Source organism: Ailuropoda melanoleuca, chromosome 14 (assembly GCF_002007445.2).
Source record: "Ailuropoda melanoleuca isolate Jingjing chromosome 14, ASM200744v2, whole genome shotgun sequence".
NCBI lineage: Eukaryota > Metazoa > Chordata > Mammalia > Carnivora > Ursidae > Ailuropoda > Ailuropoda melanoleuca.
In genome coordinates, this window is record NC_048231.1 from 98,729,849 (window position 1) to 98,747,944 (window position 18,096).

An 18,096-nucleotide genomic window follows, 5' to 3' on the forward strand; every position below is an offset into this window, starting at 1 on the left:
CCACGCTCTGCTCTATTATGTGCACTTGCATTAAGGTAGAGCCTGGAAATCATTCTACAGTTCTCTTTTCTCCTCTTTTCTCTTTTCTCCTCAGTATCTCCCCACCCTCCTTCCCTTCTCCACCTGCCCCAGCTGGGGTCTCATCATCTCCTGCCTACTACAGTCCCCTACCTCTAACCTTGCCCATTGTTCATTTACCTTAGAGCCACCACGATCTTCCCAGTGTGGAAACTCTTTAATGCCCCACATGTACAGACACTGGAGTGAGGTAGGCATGGGTGACTTGCTGAGTTACCACATGAGTACCTAACAATAAGTACTGGGAGCATCTTATACTCCACAGGAAAGTTGGAACAGGAAAATAAATTAAGAATCTTTGCCCCATAGGACTGCATTTATACTCAAGAGTAATCTAAATACTCTTCAAATTTTTTCCTTATTAAACAACTTAGAAATATAGAAATGCTGTGACTTATTGAGAGACTGCACTTTCATAGATGGCTAATGTGATACAAATGTGAACACTATATCGATAACCAGTACCCAGCTAGCATCTCATTAATCTGTATAAGCAGATCCTACCTGGAAAGTGTTCCAGGGCGTTCCCAGTGTAAGGTGTAATGGATTAATATCAACTGCATCCAGTCACAAGCACATTATGTAGCATAAGGGATCACAAATTTAGTAAATGACACCTCCATTTTGAGTAAACAGTTCATATATTGGGAATTTCAGTGAAATGTATAAACACTTAATTCCCATCAAATTGTTTTGAAATGTAAATTGCTAGTAACGTGTCTCTAACAAATTAACACAGCCTAAGGAATATGTTCAAGACATTTATTTTCCAGATATGTTTTTTTCAGTTTCATCCCAAGTAAAAGCAAAAAAAGGTAAGAACTTCTTTAAAAAGGGACCTCCTATAATTTATCTTCCCCTTTTTCATTTTCCACCGTATTTCTGTGTGAAAGCTAGTGCTTCAAAAGTGTTGTATCACTATGACAAAGCAAATCAGAGTTTAAGACACTATATCCTGTGTAACAGTTACTAACACAGTATTTTAAATGACAGCATCAATAGGGCGCGTGGGTGGCTGGCTCAGTCAGTTGAGCAGCCAACTCTTGGTTTTGGCTCAGGTCATGATCTCAGGGTCCTGGGACTGAGCTCCATGTGGGGGTCCCTGCACAGCAAGAAGTCTGCTTGAGATTCTTTCCCTTTGCCTCTCCCTCTGCGCACACGCACGCTCGTGCACGTGCTATCTCTCTACCTCTCTCTCTCTGGAGTAAATAAAAAAATCCTTTAAAAAATTAACAATGAATGAATGACAGCATCAATGCTCACAGACACAGCAAACACCTCAGTGGTTCCCAGGCAGAAGGGCTGAGTCAAGGAGCACAGGGAGCCGGCAGAGCTGGAGGTGAAAAGCCCCCCAAGGTGAACAGGGCCAGACCCAGTGATAGCAGTAAGCACATTCTACCCCAAGAGGAGACACACTCCTCTTCTTTCCTTACGGATACAAATACCGTCACTTATTTCCTGGACAGATGCCTGACAACTGGCTTTGAAAGAACATAACCATTCAGTTCATCTTAGTAAAATACAACTGAAATGCATAACCATAGAGAAAGAAACTCAAGTTTGCTTTAGCTGCCTGAAATTGCAGGGACAAAGTTAAAATGCTGACATAAACAAGAAATGCCATCAATATTGAAGAATAACAAGGTGCATCCATTTCTATGAATTAACACTGACTTTAAGGACCAATCAATATACATCTAAAAAATCTGAAGAGTTTTCCATGTTTCCTCCCATATTATCTCATATAAAAATTAAACTGTTTAATGCCAGCATTACTATCAAAATTTTGAAACATCGTTCTACTTACTTTACACTCTTCATTTTGATAAAGACAGTTTCTTAGAAGCTGCATAGCAGTGCTTAACTCTTTAATAAAACCGTCCTCCTGTTTAAACGAAAAGCAGTTTAAAAATGTGAACACAATTGCATATTCCACTTTTTATATACAGTAATTTCTTCTCCTTTGGGTCACATTACAATGCAGGTATGCTCTCACTGCACCTGACCACCATAACTTTGAGGGGACTGACAAGCTAATGATCTCTGAAAGATGACCATATCTCAAGAAGCGCATCCGCCACGAAAAAGCTATTTCTGTTCTATCAAGCATGGAGGAACTGAGATATATAATAGGCTCCATGTTTCATCTCAATAAAGTGAAGCAGGTACTGACTGGTTTTCAATCATATCAGGTGTTGACTGACTTTCTCAAGGATGAAGTAAAGAATCTTTGCCTAGAGAAGAAAAAGGAAAAGAGGCAAGAAAAGAAACTGACAAACATGTAACCCCCTGCATCAATAAAATTATTAAGTAAGATTTTTTCTTGGTTTTTTATCAAATGCAACAGAAAGTAGTTATTATACAGGTCACTGCTATAATGGCCTTAGCTATATACGTATATATGTATACTTATAAATTTTAAATACATATGCATTCATCTTTGCAATACACCTGTATGGCAGATTTTTTTAACAATTATTATTACCATCACTATTATAGAAAAACTGTGTAAGCTCAAGATNAAATACATATGCATTCATCTTTGCAATACACCTGTATGGCAGATTTTTTTAACAATTATTATTACCATCACTATTATAGAAAAACTGTGTTATCTTGAGCTTACATGAGCATGCATTTTGAACATGAGTCTAGTAAACTCAATACTAGAAAGAGACATTCAAAAGTCATGGAAGGAATAAACAGAGATTAGGAATACCAGCTCTACAACCACCCAGATACAGAGCAACTACTGGCTTTATCAGTTCCTAGTTGTATGAGTGTGTTGGCCTTAGTGTGTTCATGAGATAACAAATATGACATGCTGAGAACAGTGCCTGGTATATAGAGAAACTTAGAAAGTTATATCTCATTCCTAGTGAATCCATACTTGCTTTGAGAAAAATACCTTCTTTTGTACTATAAACAATTTATCTGGTAAAATATCATACACACTCCAAAATGCTTATAATAACAAAAACATGTAATACATAAATCTCATTTTAAGATCTTTAAGTGAAAATTAAGTCACACACACATACATACACACACACACACACACACACCCAAGACCAGAGCTGCTAATATAGAAATCCCTTTAATTTAACGATACCTCTCTTCTAAGTCTGATACCCATTTCTACCAAATACTGATGTCATTTATAAGCACAGGAAACTGGAGCGATGAGTGCCTGTGTCATTCCTTCACCCATTCAAATGTCTGGAATTCAGAGTTACCTGCTTCTTTAGGGCTGCCTTTCCAGGCCGGAGAGAATCCAGGTTCAGCTGTGCATGAATGTGCTTCATCTGCTCCATGCAGCTCTCTATTAGATCAGCTGAAAGACAAAATCTGAAACAATCAAAAGGACAGTCCATTCCCAAATAAGGTGAAATCACATATAACAAAGTCTCCAAAAAATAATGCTTTATATTTCTGACCAACTTCATCTTGGTATTTTCCGTGAGAAATTAACAAATCAGAGAAAAAGAAAGAGAACTAAAATGTTTAACAATTTTAATGTTTTCAATTTAGTACTCCCAAAATCTACTTTATGTTTTGAGACATGCACAATTCACTTTAATAGCAAACCACAACTGAAATTACTAGACTTGAAGTTGCTGTTATTCTCTTTAACTCTAAGACCTGTGTTGCCTGGTTACAGATGAAAAATCACAACACTCTAGAAAGGAAATTTATGTGAAAATACAGGATCATCTAACACTGTTGTTATTATGATGAAAACTATGTGTTTTTTTCTCAAGTATGCAATATGTCCTTGTGGTTACTAATATTTAATTATTATGAAACTGAGGTGTGTGACTTCTTAAAGCTTCCCCAATTGGGGCACCTGGGTGTGGCTCCGTCGGTTAAGGATCTGACTCTTGATTTCGGCTCAGGTCACGATCAGGGTCGTGGGATCCAGTCCTGCATCAGACTCCATGCTCAGCGTGGAGTCTGCTTGTCCCTCTCCCTCTGCTTCTCCCCTCACTCATACTCTCTCTCTCTCTCAAATAAGTAAAAACTTCAAAAAAAAAAAAAAAGCTTCCCTAATATTTATATATTCTCTAGATTAAGAATCATTACTCAAAAAATAATCTATATATACAGTCTTTTTATTTTAAAAGTAATACATGTTTACTGTGTTTAGTCACTGAGATTTTTTTAGTCTCTGAGATTATAAATTCTTTACATTTTGAATCCAAAGGAAATTAAAATAAGCAAGCAGTAAATATATGAATTGACAATATGCCATAAAAGTTGATGAGTCATGTGGCTCACCTTTCAAAGCATGTTTCTGAGCTCTTCTACTGACAGCCAGAAGTGACATCAACGCATTTGCAGCAACTCTTTTCAGGGCATCCTTGGAGGATCTTCCCTCATAGCACTGCAAAGAATATATATCAAACTGCCTTGAAGAAAAACTTAATCTGTAGCAAAACCATTGTGAATAAAAGATGTGATCTATTTAAAAGGTATTGCGAGGTTTCAACTATTCCACGAAATTCACTGGAACTTGATAGATCATTAAGATTTGAGATTGAGAATGCTCTGTGTGAAAAGGACTGCAGAAGAAACTTATAACGTGGAAAAGAGCAACAATCATTCTCAAAGGCTCATCATGTAAAGGAAAAACTGTGCACTTACTCAAATTCACCAGAGAATGTACGTACATATATGTAACTTATTTAAATAGGCCCTCAGAAAACTGCTGAATAGGAAACTGCCATCAAACTCCTCCTATCTTCATCTTGAGACACATCCCCTGACTCAATTTCCACCCAATATACCCCTGTATCTCAGGGGATGTGGTTCTTTCCATCCTGCACAGTTACATTTATCTGTCATATTACATGTTTTTAAAAAAAAATATTATTTCTTAATTTTGTTGACTTATGTACATTTTTAAAAAATCACTTGTAATGTTGAAAATACTAATATTTTGGTATGTTTCTTTTATATATTTGATATTTATAAGTTAAAATTTTTTTCATTATCAAAAATTCCAAATATGTACAAGAGTGAAGGAAACAGAATAACATTCTCTCTCTTCTTGAAAATTTTGGGCTGAACTATTTCAAGTAAATACTAGATATCATATAATGTCATATTCCAGTATACATGACCATAAAGCCATTATCATGCTTAACATATTTAATAATTTATTGGTATCAACCTAAAACCCAGCCCAAATTCAGATTTTTCTCTTTTGTCTCAAAAATGTCTCCTCATGGTTGGTTTATTGGAATCAGCACCCAATAAAGCCCTCACACTCTATCTGTGTATCTCCTAAATCTAGAGTACTTGCCATTTTCACACCTCCCAACCCACCCACCAGGATTTTTCATTCCATTCCTCTCATGTTGTTGAGTTGTTGAATAAACCAGATCAGTCATCCTACAGAATGCCCCACATCCTGGGTTTGTCTGCTTGTTTCTTGTGATGATTTGAACTTGTCTTCTCTGCTCTGTATTTCTCATTTACTGTGTGCTGTAGCTCTAAAGGCTTGAGTACATTCAGGTGAAATCTTTTGTGATAAGATTCTCACATGNTCCTGGGTTTGTCTGCTTGTTTCTTGTGATGATTTGAACTTGTCTTCTCTGCTCTGTATTTCTCATTTACTGGGTGCTGTAGCTCTAAAGGCTTGAGTACATTCAGATGAAATCTTTTGTGATAAGATTCTCACATGGGGGGCGCCTGGGTGGCACGGCGGTTGAGCGTCTGCCTTCGGCTCAGGGCGTGATCCCGGCGTTATGGGATCGAGCCCCATATCAGGCTCCTCTGCTGTGAGCCTGCTTCTTCCTCTCCCACTCCCCCTGCTTGTGTTCCCTCTCTCACTGGCTGTCTCTATCTCTGTCGCATAAATAAATAAAAAATCTTAAAAAAAAAAAAAGATTCTCACATGGATATACACATGAAGTTTAATTACAATTTCAAAGGGTTCATAAATTCCAGCCTAAGAATTAGAAGTTTCTCATATGATTTATAAATACCAGCTATAATTCACATTAGTAATTTTTCCTTCTACCAGTAATTTTCAATGATCCAGTTTTATAATATCATACTAAAATTAAGCTCAAAATGATACAATTTTACATAAAATACAGTATAGCATACACAGATGCAACTTCACTATTCCTGATTAGCCTATACTTGGCATTGTGACACTGGAGGAGACTGCAGAGTGGGGTACCCTTCCAGCCCCACCACCAGGGACTGTGTGATTCCATCTTAAAAACCTCACTTAGGCTGCTGCCTCTAACCAGGCAGGTCCCTATTTGGTCAACGAGTCAGATATTAAATGCCCAGGACCAGGAATACTTGATAAAGATCATGCTAATGTGACCATGAAAAAGGTGGGGGAAAAGGCGGAAAATTATTTAGGATAATGAATATGTTTGGAATATAATCATTATCGTTAATTATGAGCATACTAATTTGCCTATAAACTTAATCTTCGCCACTAATAAGAAAACTGCTCTCCATACACACCCTTATTGAACCTGCAGGCATTAATGTTTTGAGGAAAACCAAAATGATCTCATTGGAATATATTACTCATCTACTCTCTGCAGCAATGAGAGAAAAAAAGAAATAAGAATTCTAGGGAAACAGTTGTGCACATAAATTTGTCTCTTATTTCCTCAGGAAATCTCACTGAAATGATAGAAATGGGATTAAACACCAAGACAGACACACACACTCACTCACTCACTCACACAAATCTGGAAACTAGAAAGCAGACGGATGAACAGCAAATGCATTAGGAGGCCTGAGATGGTAGAATACCACCCCTGTCCATACAATGAACTGCCAGTGACTGAGGAAATTCAGCATCAGGTACCCCTGGAAGTGAGAACAAAGGAGGACTGTTTGAAAAATCTCTGAGAAGCAGTTTGATGACCAGATTTTGTCCATGACCCACCAATCTCTGCACAGCCAAGCCACTCTTCCTCCCCACCCCTTGCAAGAAACTTGAGATTTAGTCTCTGGAGAAGATGAACTAAAAGGGTTCTAAACTGGCAAAGATGAGGCATATTTTCGGGTGAGGGTATTACACTGGAAAGAGGAAGGATTAGGTGAAATGCCAATTGATTTCTAAGACCCCTGCTCTCTTTCTCCTACTTCGTGGCAAAACACTTGGCAGCTGGGTTTTCACCTCCAGGCAGGAGATCAGAAGATTCTTCTCTCGGGAGTCTGACAAGCTCAAGAAGGCAGGCCACAAAGGGCAGCCAAATGCCCTTACACTACAGCCTACAGCTGACAGGCTCCATTCTGATGCCCAAGGCTTCCAGTCTACTTCAAATCTCCCAGTCTCAAATGCAGAAGACAATCAAGGCTACCAGATACATAAGAAAAGCCCCTAACCAGAAAACAGAAACCAAAATAAAGAGTAAAAAAAAAAGAAGAAGAAATGAGAAATTATGTAAGAAGAAGAAAACTTAGTAAGAGTTCCAAACATATAGAACACACAAAGTAGAGGGGATGTCAGTTAAGTGAAAGAGGAGTGCAGATGGAAAGGCCCCTCATGAGGGGCACCTACCTGTGTGTAGTCAGTTCAGCTTTTGACTCTTGGCTTTGGCTCAGGTCGTGATCTCAAGGTCATGATATCAAGTCCCGTGTCAGGCTCCACACTCAGCGCAGAGAATGTTTGAAATTCTCTCTCCCTCTCCCTCTTCCTCTGGCCCTCCCACTCCTTCTCTCTCTCTCTCTCTCTCTCTCTAAAATAGATAAATAAATCTTTAAAAGAAAAAGAAGAGGAGGAGGAGGAGGAGGAACCCTCAAGAGCNTGATATCAAGTCCCGTGTCAGGCTCCACACTCAGCGCAGAGAATGTTTGAAATTCTCTCTCCCTCTCCCTCTTCCTCTGGCCCTCCCACTCCTTCTCTCTCTCTCTCTCTCTCTCTCTCTCTCTAAAATAGATAAATAAATCTTTAAAAGAAAAAGAAGAAGAGGAGGAGGAGGAGGAGGAGGAACCCTCAAGAGAGCCCAGCACAATGGATTAAATAGACCCCACCGAGAAACTTCATCTGGAAAATGTAGAATGCTGGAGACTGAAAAAAATTCTTAAAACTCCCAGGGTAGAGAAACCAGAAATCATAATGGCTTCAGATTTTTCCACAGTAACATGAGAAGTTAAAGGGAAGAGACAAGGCCTTCTCAATTCTGAAGTGAATGACTTCTAATCTAGAATCCTCACTAGACTAAACTATAAATTTAATGTAAGGGTAGGAAAAGACTCAGGTGTCTAGATCTCAAAAAAGCCTCTAATGCACCTTTACTCTGGAAAGTACCAGACAAGAGACTCTGCCCAAAGGAAAGCGGGAACCAGGAAAGGAGAACATGGAAGACATGACATCGCAGGAAACAGAGCAGTAAAGGAATTCCCCCGGAAGAAGGTGAACGGAGATCCCAGCATCATACTGGGCACCATGCAGGTCAGAAGGAACTGGGAGTGATTTCTTCCAGAACATGAAGCTGACATAAGTTCTGACATGTCTGAATATACTGGGAGGACATTCAATTGCTGGCAAAGAGCATGGAGCTTATCAGAGATAATAGAAAACTCAGCAAATTTAAAAATAATATAATAATTATCTCTAAGGAAAAAGGAAGCTGTGAAGTTCAACCGTGTGCAGCATTTTCACAGACTGACCACCACATGCTGCCTCCTTTCTAGCCACCATGAAGATATAGGATAGCAGGGAAAGGAGAAGGGAGCCCACTGTGGCCAGGTAGGCGGGTGGGGCCTGGAAAGGGAACTCAGGTCTCACGTTCCAAAGAAGGGAGTCAACAGATAATGTTTAAAATGGAATAACCAAGATAGAGTAATATAAGCATGTCAGAGACACGGAAGGGAAACATAAAACAATCAACTAAAAGAGGTATGAGCAGTTGCCTCTAAGAAGAGGGGAATGAAGGAAAAAGAGCTCTTCTACTTGGGATACGAAACTTATAAACCTATTTGGCAGTCTAAAATGTATATACAGAAAAACTGATATCAAAGCCAAAAGCTAAAAACAAACAAAAAAGAAATAAACAGGATTAACATCTAGTAAATCCACATACTTTTCAACATGTATACTGAAGGTCAGAGTAAAGGATTTAATTTCTACCATTTTCCATGCAGCACTTATTACAGACTGAAGAGTCGCTCTGAGCATCTGTGCACAGAGCAGGAGCACATGGCTCAAAGCCTGAGAAGCCCAGGAGGCAAGAAGGCAGAGGCTAAGATTCCAAGTCAGACAGTTGAAGTGACAAACTAGCTACTGGAAAATGCAGACACACAAAAGAGGAAAATTAAATCAAAAGGATACAGAGCAAGAAACAGCACATCTTTTCGCCAACCATAGGAAGAAAGAAAATCAGGACTCAATGTAATTTAGTTCCACTTTATGCTCTTTTTAGATCTAATTCCTTCTACACATTAAGTGATGTAGGTATTCTAGGTTAAGACTCTGCCTTCTTACCAAAAGGCACTGATATAAAGAACGGGGTTTTTAATTACCATGAACATTCATTAACACAGCAGTATCTCAAATAGATAAGCTTTTTCTCTCCAACAGATTTACTCTTGAACTTCACCATTCACTAAACACTTGTGCATAATCTATTTTCTAAAATGTGAAATAAGAGTTTGTTGTTTCCTTCCATTACTATCCTTAGACATCATACCAAATATAAGGAGCAAAATTAATACACCATCTCAATTATGAGCAAAATCTATTACATATATGTCTTTGCAAATGAATCATACCAAGTATCTCACTAGGGAAGGCAAAATCTCCATTAAGTCAAATGTGTTCAATATGTTATAGTCAGCAGATAATATGGTCTCTATGGTCAAAAGATATATATCATAGGACACGTATGTCAAAAGACAGAATAATTTCTAAGAGAATATTCAAATCCTCAAACCTCCTCAAAATGGAATTACAAAAAAATAAACTTGTACATAATTTAAGATATAAATACCAAATGCAAACTTTCAATACGTATTCCCTATGGAAGAGTCCAGTAAAGCAGCCATCTAGAGAGTCTCTGCCAAGACCTTTTAATTGAAGTTACAACATAACGATCTATTAGGAGGATGGAGTTTTAGAGCCAGCTTATACAAACTTGATACAATCCTCTCATTTTGCATTTGCATTTTACAAACTGAATTACAAGACGTTAAGTGATTTGCTTAAAGTCATACATGTAATATTTCTGAGTAAGGTTGTACAGAGAATTGAAATAAAGCTCTGAAGGTCATCAATTTTTAGTACACTATTTCTTCTGACCATTTCTTCTGACCTTAACTACAGAAGACTGTAGTTTCCTTTCCTTTGTATAAAACCTTGGATAATACACAGCGTACATGCATGTATAGTAGAAACATACATGATTTATTATTATGTGCTGCTGGCTCATGTATTTGAATAACATTTTAATTCATATATCATCTTTATATAGGGCAGAGCAAAGAAAACAGTGTTTGTAGTTTAATAAAGCTCATTAATAAATGTCCCAGCTCATGTGAGGCATACATTTTCTCATTATGTATGTCACAGGGACACTTCTTTTCTTTATTTTCTTTGTCTTAAACTTACTTGTGCCCTTCTAACAAACGTCATGTATTTATATTCTACTGTTTACGTGAACAAGAAGAGTATGATTTATAAGGAAAAACAGTTTATATAATTGGTTAAAGTATCCATATCCACACAGAATACTTTACATCTTTTATAATTTGGAGGAAATGGAGAGGAAAATTGGCTAGTCATTAGGAAAATCATTGAGATACCCTGTGGCTCTAGGATACATTTTCTTTGACCAAGAAGGTAACAGCAAAAGATTATAAATGATAACTTTTATAATGAATACTACTACAAAATATTAAGGAAAAATAAGGGGCAAGGTAAATTTAAAAAATTCCTGTGGCACAGAATTTTTCCTATGTACATTTATTTTAATCTGGTGCATCAACCACCATGGACTCATATTTTTCACAAGCCTAATCATGATTCCTTGAAACAGCACAACCAACAAGCGAGAGAAAACAGCTAAGAAATAAAACAGCTTTGGATTGGCCTGGCTGGAGGTCTTTAAATTTCACTTGGTCCAGGAGGACTGGCTGTAGGACCCATGGTCATGGTTGTGGTCCAGGCTCCCAGAGCTACTGGGCATTCCTGGCCTGGGCAGGGGAGGGGGGCAGGTGCACTCCCCTCACTGAGGGCAAGAAAAGGATGTGGACTGCAGGAATCATTTACATTCCCTGAAGGGGAAAGTATGTCCGTAAAAGCAGTAAGAGAGAAGGCCCCTTCTCTAGGGAAAAGAGCGCCACTAGAGCCAAAGTTAGTAGATTAATAATGCTTTTGAATTGGGGGAAGACCATTGTAAAGTCGAGAATTTGAGTTTCCTCTTACAATATTCTTTAAAATGCAAAATCAGACTCAGTTAATCAAATAAAGCCTGTTGTTCTGATGGGGAATGAGATAATTGGGACAATATTCAGCTTTGGTTTTAAGCTAAGAAGAGCTGAGTGGAGTGAGGGAGGCTGCGGCCTTGCAAGAGTAAGTGACTTTGAGCAATGCTGTGAAGATCTTCCCCCCCTAGAGTTCCAGCTTCTGAAGGAGCTGCTAGAGATAGGAGAAAATGTCGGGGGTCCCTTTATCAGTCTCCTTATCTGTGCTCTGAAAGTAACTGTAGTCTGCTAGGCAAAGACGATGGAGACAAAAGTCCACTGAGGGCTCTGAACCTCCCCTTCAGTGGGTAGAATCAAGCTGGACCAGGAGCCATCCTTGCCTCTATAGGCCGTATCTGCTTTCCAACATAACTGGAGCCTCTGAACACAATGCACGAGTAGTCAGGCCAGCAAGATCTGTACAGCCGAAATTCCCACAGGCAGAAAAGGGGCAAAAATCCCCAAATTCAAAGCAGCAAAGAGACAGCAACAAATCGGCAGACTGGAACAACCTTCTGTCTTTATAAAATATGGCTGGCTGACGGGGGAATGGAAGCAAATCCGTCAAGGCACAAGTCTAACTTCTTTTCCATCTTTCAGCAAGAAGATAAAAATCATAAAACCGTATGATTATTAAAAAGGGAGACTCTTAATATTGAAAAATCTAGCAATTTCCTATTTGTAAAAACAACTACACAACTTAGGAAACACTTTGAGGGTTTTTTTGGTTAACCTATTTATAAAATCATACTTTAGTGATTTAAGAATGTTTTCTGATGAACAAAATTCTTGTTTCATATTTTAGGACTGCGAAAAGCAAGTTTATAAGATAAGTTTATAAGGCAGCATGGTTTAGAAAGGGGGCATTTTCTCATAAATGTACCAAGTCCACCCACCTCTATAGACAAACCACCTTAAATGTATGTAATTCACTTACATAAATTAAATATTGTTTAGATGAATATATGTTCAGAGATATAGACATGCCTTTAAAATGGCAAGACATTATGAATTAGAAATCAGATTTCTAATATTTTGTTTTGAATTTTTTTTATCATAGTCATTAAGGAATCAGAGGACCAGGACTGGAGAAGAGATGGTTAATTTAACTTTATATGCTTTTGTTTCATTTAAATGGTCATAATGAACATTAATTACTTTTTAATTCAAATGACTGAAAAATTTTTTTACAAGGCCAAGACTCAAAGTTGATTTATTTATGTACTAAACAAAGTTTTTGAAAGGTCAAGAAATCACATACCTGAAGAATTACTTCATTAAGTCGTTCTAGAGATTTCTGATTTTCCTGAGTTTCATCAAGAAGTGAAGCCATTGATGGACTGTGGCATACATTTGTTTTATCCTTATCCTGGAGATGCCTTTTTGCTTCCTCAGTCAAGAGAATAGAAAGGAACTGCAGGCTGGCAGCAGATAACGTAGGGCATGTGGTAGACAAACCCACACATGTACACAACATATCTGAGAGAGAGAATACTTTGTATGTAAATTTTTGAAAATGTCATCAAAATTAAAGAAGTGAATCAGATCGATTTGAGTAATTAAGTTTATAGCCTTTTTATTTCTAATGAAGTAAAGCTATCAATACTTATAAGTATCACGAGAATAACTCTAGTAGTTAAGAGTAATTTAAACAGTCAATATTAAGACAACAGAATCAAGGAATCTATTTAATTCTCATTTCATTCTTTTTATACGGGCTCTTTTTGGCATGAAAAAGTTGTGTGTGTGTGTGTGTGTGTGTGTACGTACAAATCCACGTACACACAATATTTGCTAAGACCCAAAATAAGAGGATTATATATAGATGAGAACTGATCCCTCTGGGGTCTTTTGGGATCCACAAAGTCTCCGGAGTTTTTAACTTTTTAATTTTTATTTCAGTGCTTACCTAAACAAAATTTCATGTAACTCTACTCTGAATTATCTAGATCACCACTGCATAATTGTGTTTCTGTTTTCAAACAAGTTGATGCTAAACAGTACTTACAAGAGTTAGTATGCAGTGTTGGCATGGTGCAGAAGCAAACATTTCATGATAGTTCAGAATATAGAACAAGAGCGGTTATGTACAAATTTGTAAACATAACACAGATTAGAAAGAACAGGCAAGCCAGCTCAAAAGAATCTACACTGAATCAGTCATTATTAATTTCCTGTTATGAGCACTGATTTAATCAAAGAAACATTTGATGCATTATGTTAATTTTATTAATTTGAGTACCACTGGTTTATAATTTTGTTATGTTTTACTTTTATATGATTTGGAATTTATACCTGTGTAAGAGTTATAACCATAAGAATTTCTACCTAGATTTAGGCTAAAAGAAATTCTTATTTTCTTAAGTAACATAAGAAAAATAATTCAGTGAGAGTGGCGTATCACGAGAACTATGTTCATTTAAATGATGCCTAAATATGACTCAGGTCTGAGAAATGACTGTTACAGATAAGTTACTAAGTGAGCATAAGATGTTTTAAATATGTATGAGCATATGAGGTGGAAACTAAAAACAAACAAAAACAACTTCATGACAAGGAATAGCAACAATCATTTTTATTAGTTATGTTTTCATAAACATTACTATTACCAAGTTAGCTGTTTATGTAGTAACTTATTTCTAATTAGCACCATATTATATAAACTGTGTGCATGTTTTGCAGAAAGATTCTGAATTTTCTAGGTCCTTATTTTATCACTAGCGAAAGTGTCAGGTTAACAGGCCTAAAGGAGGGGCCAGCAAACTTTTTCTGCAAAGGGTGAGAGAGAAAATGAGTATTTTACGCTTTACAGGTCATAGGTCTTTGTCACAGCTATTCAGCTCTACCACTGTAGCAGGAGAGCAGCTGTAGGCAACACATAAATGAGTAAGGGTGGCTGTGTTCTGATACAATCTTATTTACCAAAACAAGCAGCAGGCCACATTTGACCAGTTGACTTAGGTGTCCCACATGAGTAGTACCTTGCTTTACGTTAGCAATGAGTCAGGTAGTAAACTAAATTTCCCCACCATGGATGTAAGAAAATCTCAATTACACAGTCAATCTCTTTCAGTTTTAATCTCTTTTAACAAAATAATGATTTCTAAATGGACTCAATTCCTTTTAGGGTAAACTCAGAACTCCTATCTTCAGAAACAAACAATTTTGCTTCTTACTGAACATGTACTTCCCCACAAAACTTGCTTCAACACTACCACTCTGGTTACAAAATGTGTCATTCATCTAAATCTACAGAATGATCAAACAATAAAATGAAATGTGAAAAAAGTTGACTGAATTAGTGATAACTTGGAAACTTAAAAGAACTCAATTTTGAATACACTTAAGCTAGCCATTTTTATTTTTTATTTTATTTTACATTGCACAAATTATTTTTAATACAAAGTTATTCACGTTAATTTAAATTTTATATAAATTTTAACACATAGCACACTACTGCAATGAAAGTAGGTAGTGGGACAAAGTTTCTAAGTTGTATGAAAGATATATTTATTCCATCCTGCCCTTGCCTGTCTGTGAATGTTAGAATTCGACACTGTGCCTAAATTAGCCATTTTTAAAAAGTAACGTAAATGTTATTTATATGCACTTATGTTTAAAGAAGTCTTTTTGCTACGCTAAAATTTAAGAGACTTTATGAAAAATTAGTAGTTATTTAAAAAAATACTTGTTTATGCTACTTCATTATATGAAAAACACCTTATAAAAATAATTAACTATACTACACTCTAAGCATGTCTGTACTGTAAGAAAATCCTTGTCTTGACATAAGACAGTACTTCTATTATAAGTTCCCATGTTATCATTTATACAGAATTTTAGGTGCAGGCTTACCCACGTACAGTACATGTATGTCAGGAAAGAGCCTGGTTTCTATGCCAACACATGAAAATCTTTCTCATTGTTTTAGAATCATGTCATATCACATGTCTCTTCATAACACCACAGGATTTTCTTAACTTGTTTTTATAGTTATTTGAACTGGGTTTCAATTCTTCAAAAACGCATTTTTGAGGCTCCTCAAGATCACTGCAAATTTCTCAAAATAAATACCTGGTTTCTCTTTCAAATGCCATGCATAATTACTTAATTTTAAGACAAATATATATATATATATAAATTGTAAAAAATAATTCTCTTTATTTTTATTAGCAGAAAGACCCCCAGCCTAGTGAGAGTGTCTTTCTTACCGATAACCGCCACCCAGTGCTTGGCCAGACCCATCGTAATCAACGGGAGAGAGGCAATAGCAGCTTTCCTCAGGAGTGTAGCCAGAAGGTTAAATAAATGTGTCCATGTGTGATAAAAAGCCGATACCAACTCTACATCTATAAAATTAATGAAAACATTTCAAGTTATTAACACAAAAAATAGAAAATACAAAGCTCACCAGGTACTTCGTTACACTTAAGAGGCGTGCACCTGTCAGATGAAGACAAATGTAATTCAGCATGATCCAAAATTTATTTCAATTAACTTTTTCACTGCTTCTTAAAGATCTCTCTCATCTACCTCCCTACATAAAGACAAATGCACACTCAGGCATCCTCCTCTCATTAACGCATTTCAATAACAATTCAGAAGGTATGACAAACCGAATATTAAATCATATCTTAGGAAACACACACTGTGCAGACAGTAAAAGCATGGCATTGTTTGTGCTGCTTTTATAAAGTAAAGTTTCTCCTGTTGTCTTTATCCCCTTGTGCAGGGGTGAAAGAAGAAAGCACAACGTGCCAAGGTCATGGCAGAAAAGAAAGGAGAATTTCTTTAACAACCAAGAGTATTGCCCCTCAATGAAAACATGACACAAAAGAGGATTCTGCAGCTTTGCCTATGGCTGAGAATGTAGCAATTAACGTCCTACCGTAAGGACAGCTTTTCCCTTCTCTCTACCTGGCAAATGGAGGCTGAGAGGAGCAGCAATCTTAGGACTGTCTTCTCTGACCATGCCACCAGTAGCATCTGCCAGCTTTTGCCAAACTCCATTACCAAGCAAACTAAGGACTTCCATCTCAGGCTTCTTTGGGAAATGGCTTATTCCAGGGAGTTTGGATTACAGCAATTCTTGGTATGTGTCTCAACCTTTTTGTCATTCTCATCTCTATAAGGAGTCTTTTCAAACATATCCTTCCTCCTCGTCATCCTCATGAAATTTTAATTCCATAGATTCTGTATATCTGTTTATGTACTATCAGTATATCTGTACTTTATACATAAAAAGAATTAGGTATAAAGCTTACTGATTTTATTCAAGATAGCCAAATAAAATATAAGTTGAAAGTTAAAATTAAAAATTGAAAAGCAATTAACATTTAACTTAACTTTATAACTACTTTTGCTAAATATCTTTCAATGTAATTTAGTTGCTCCTATAAAATGTATTGAATTATGTATGAAAATTAGCAAATCATATACTAGAAGATAATCGATATTTTATAAAATCATTCACAACTATAATTTTTCCAGCAAAAATTTTAAAACTCATTTCTTAAAAAAATTTTTACTGAACTTTTACCTTTTCTAGATATGAGAAAATGACTTATAACTTAACCAGCTGCTAGATATACATTCAGATATCAGTGACATTTTTTATTTTATTTTCAGCAGCTTACATAATTAACAATAGGCCAATTAACTTACATAATAATAAAACATATACTATTTTTATTTAATTCTCAAAGCCCAAGTCACACACAAAAGTAAGAGAATCAATTAAAAACAAAAATCCACAAGTCAGCCAATGACAATCAAGACATGATATGACTTTGAGTGATCTGGCCATATGACTTGGCTCCCTCTTGCCATATGACTTTGGGATCAAGTATTGAATCAAAAGTCTTCCAGTTCAACCAGCTATGCACTATGGTTTTTAGCAATGATATTGTGTATTTCCTGTTTATCTTCTACGAGGCTCAATATGAGTGCTTCCCAAGTGATACCCCAGAAACCCAACAAGAGAAATTAAATACTAAGGAATAAGATTTTATTGGGTAGAACTGAGCTCTGAAGGGTCACAAACCATTGTCACAGCTAAGACTTTTCCCCCTCCCTTTCCCCCAGAATTCAATTTTTGCTTCTTGGGTGGTGATATCATCCTCATAAGAATGCATGTCTATCTTGATTTGCTCAGTTAGGACATCACTACCACTTGTAAAATTTCCAAGTAAGGAATTACTATTCTTTTAGCACCAGGATATTTTAATACTAATGAGACACTGAGGACTAGATTTGCTGGCATCATAAAACATTTCACTTACCTAAAACCAAGCAAATCCATGAAATTCAAAAAACTAATAATGAACAAAGAGCCATTTAGCAATAGCTAAATTATCAATTACTTCATTATAAAATCTTTTAATTATTATGTTTTAATTCTGTTAAAGATTCTATATTGTTTCAATTTTCTTCTATTAAGTACTATATGCAACTTTTCAACAGAGTATATTTTTCAATAATTTAGGACTTTATCAAAATGTTTGATATTATATGCTACATTTACTTATACTTGTTATTGCAAAGAAGTTATTAGTAGGTCATTTGGCTGTACCCATA

At 36.4% G+C, this 18,096-nt stretch overlaps 1 protein-coding gene across 1 annotated transcript in view; it reads right to left on the bottom strand.

The window, feature by feature from the left end:
- Positions 1 to 18,096, bottom strand: part of RTTN (rotatin) — a 145,905-nt gene that overhangs the window by 12,862 nt on the left and 114,947 nt on the right. The window contains exons 39-43 of the mRNA XM_034642215.1: positions 15,732 to 15,869; positions 12,782 to 12,999; positions 4,357 to 4,462; positions 3,315 to 3,412; positions 1,855 to 1,963 (exon numbers count right to left, since the gene is read on the bottom strand). Of these exons, the coding sequence (XP_034498106.1) occupies positions 1,855 to 1,963; positions 3,315 to 3,412; positions 4,357 to 4,462; positions 12,782 to 12,999; positions 15,732 to 15,869 (669 nt within the window). The remainder of the gene's footprint in view (positions 1 to 1,854; positions 1,964 to 3,314; positions 3,413 to 4,356; positions 4,463 to 12,781; positions 13,000 to 15,731; positions 15,870 to 18,096) is intronic.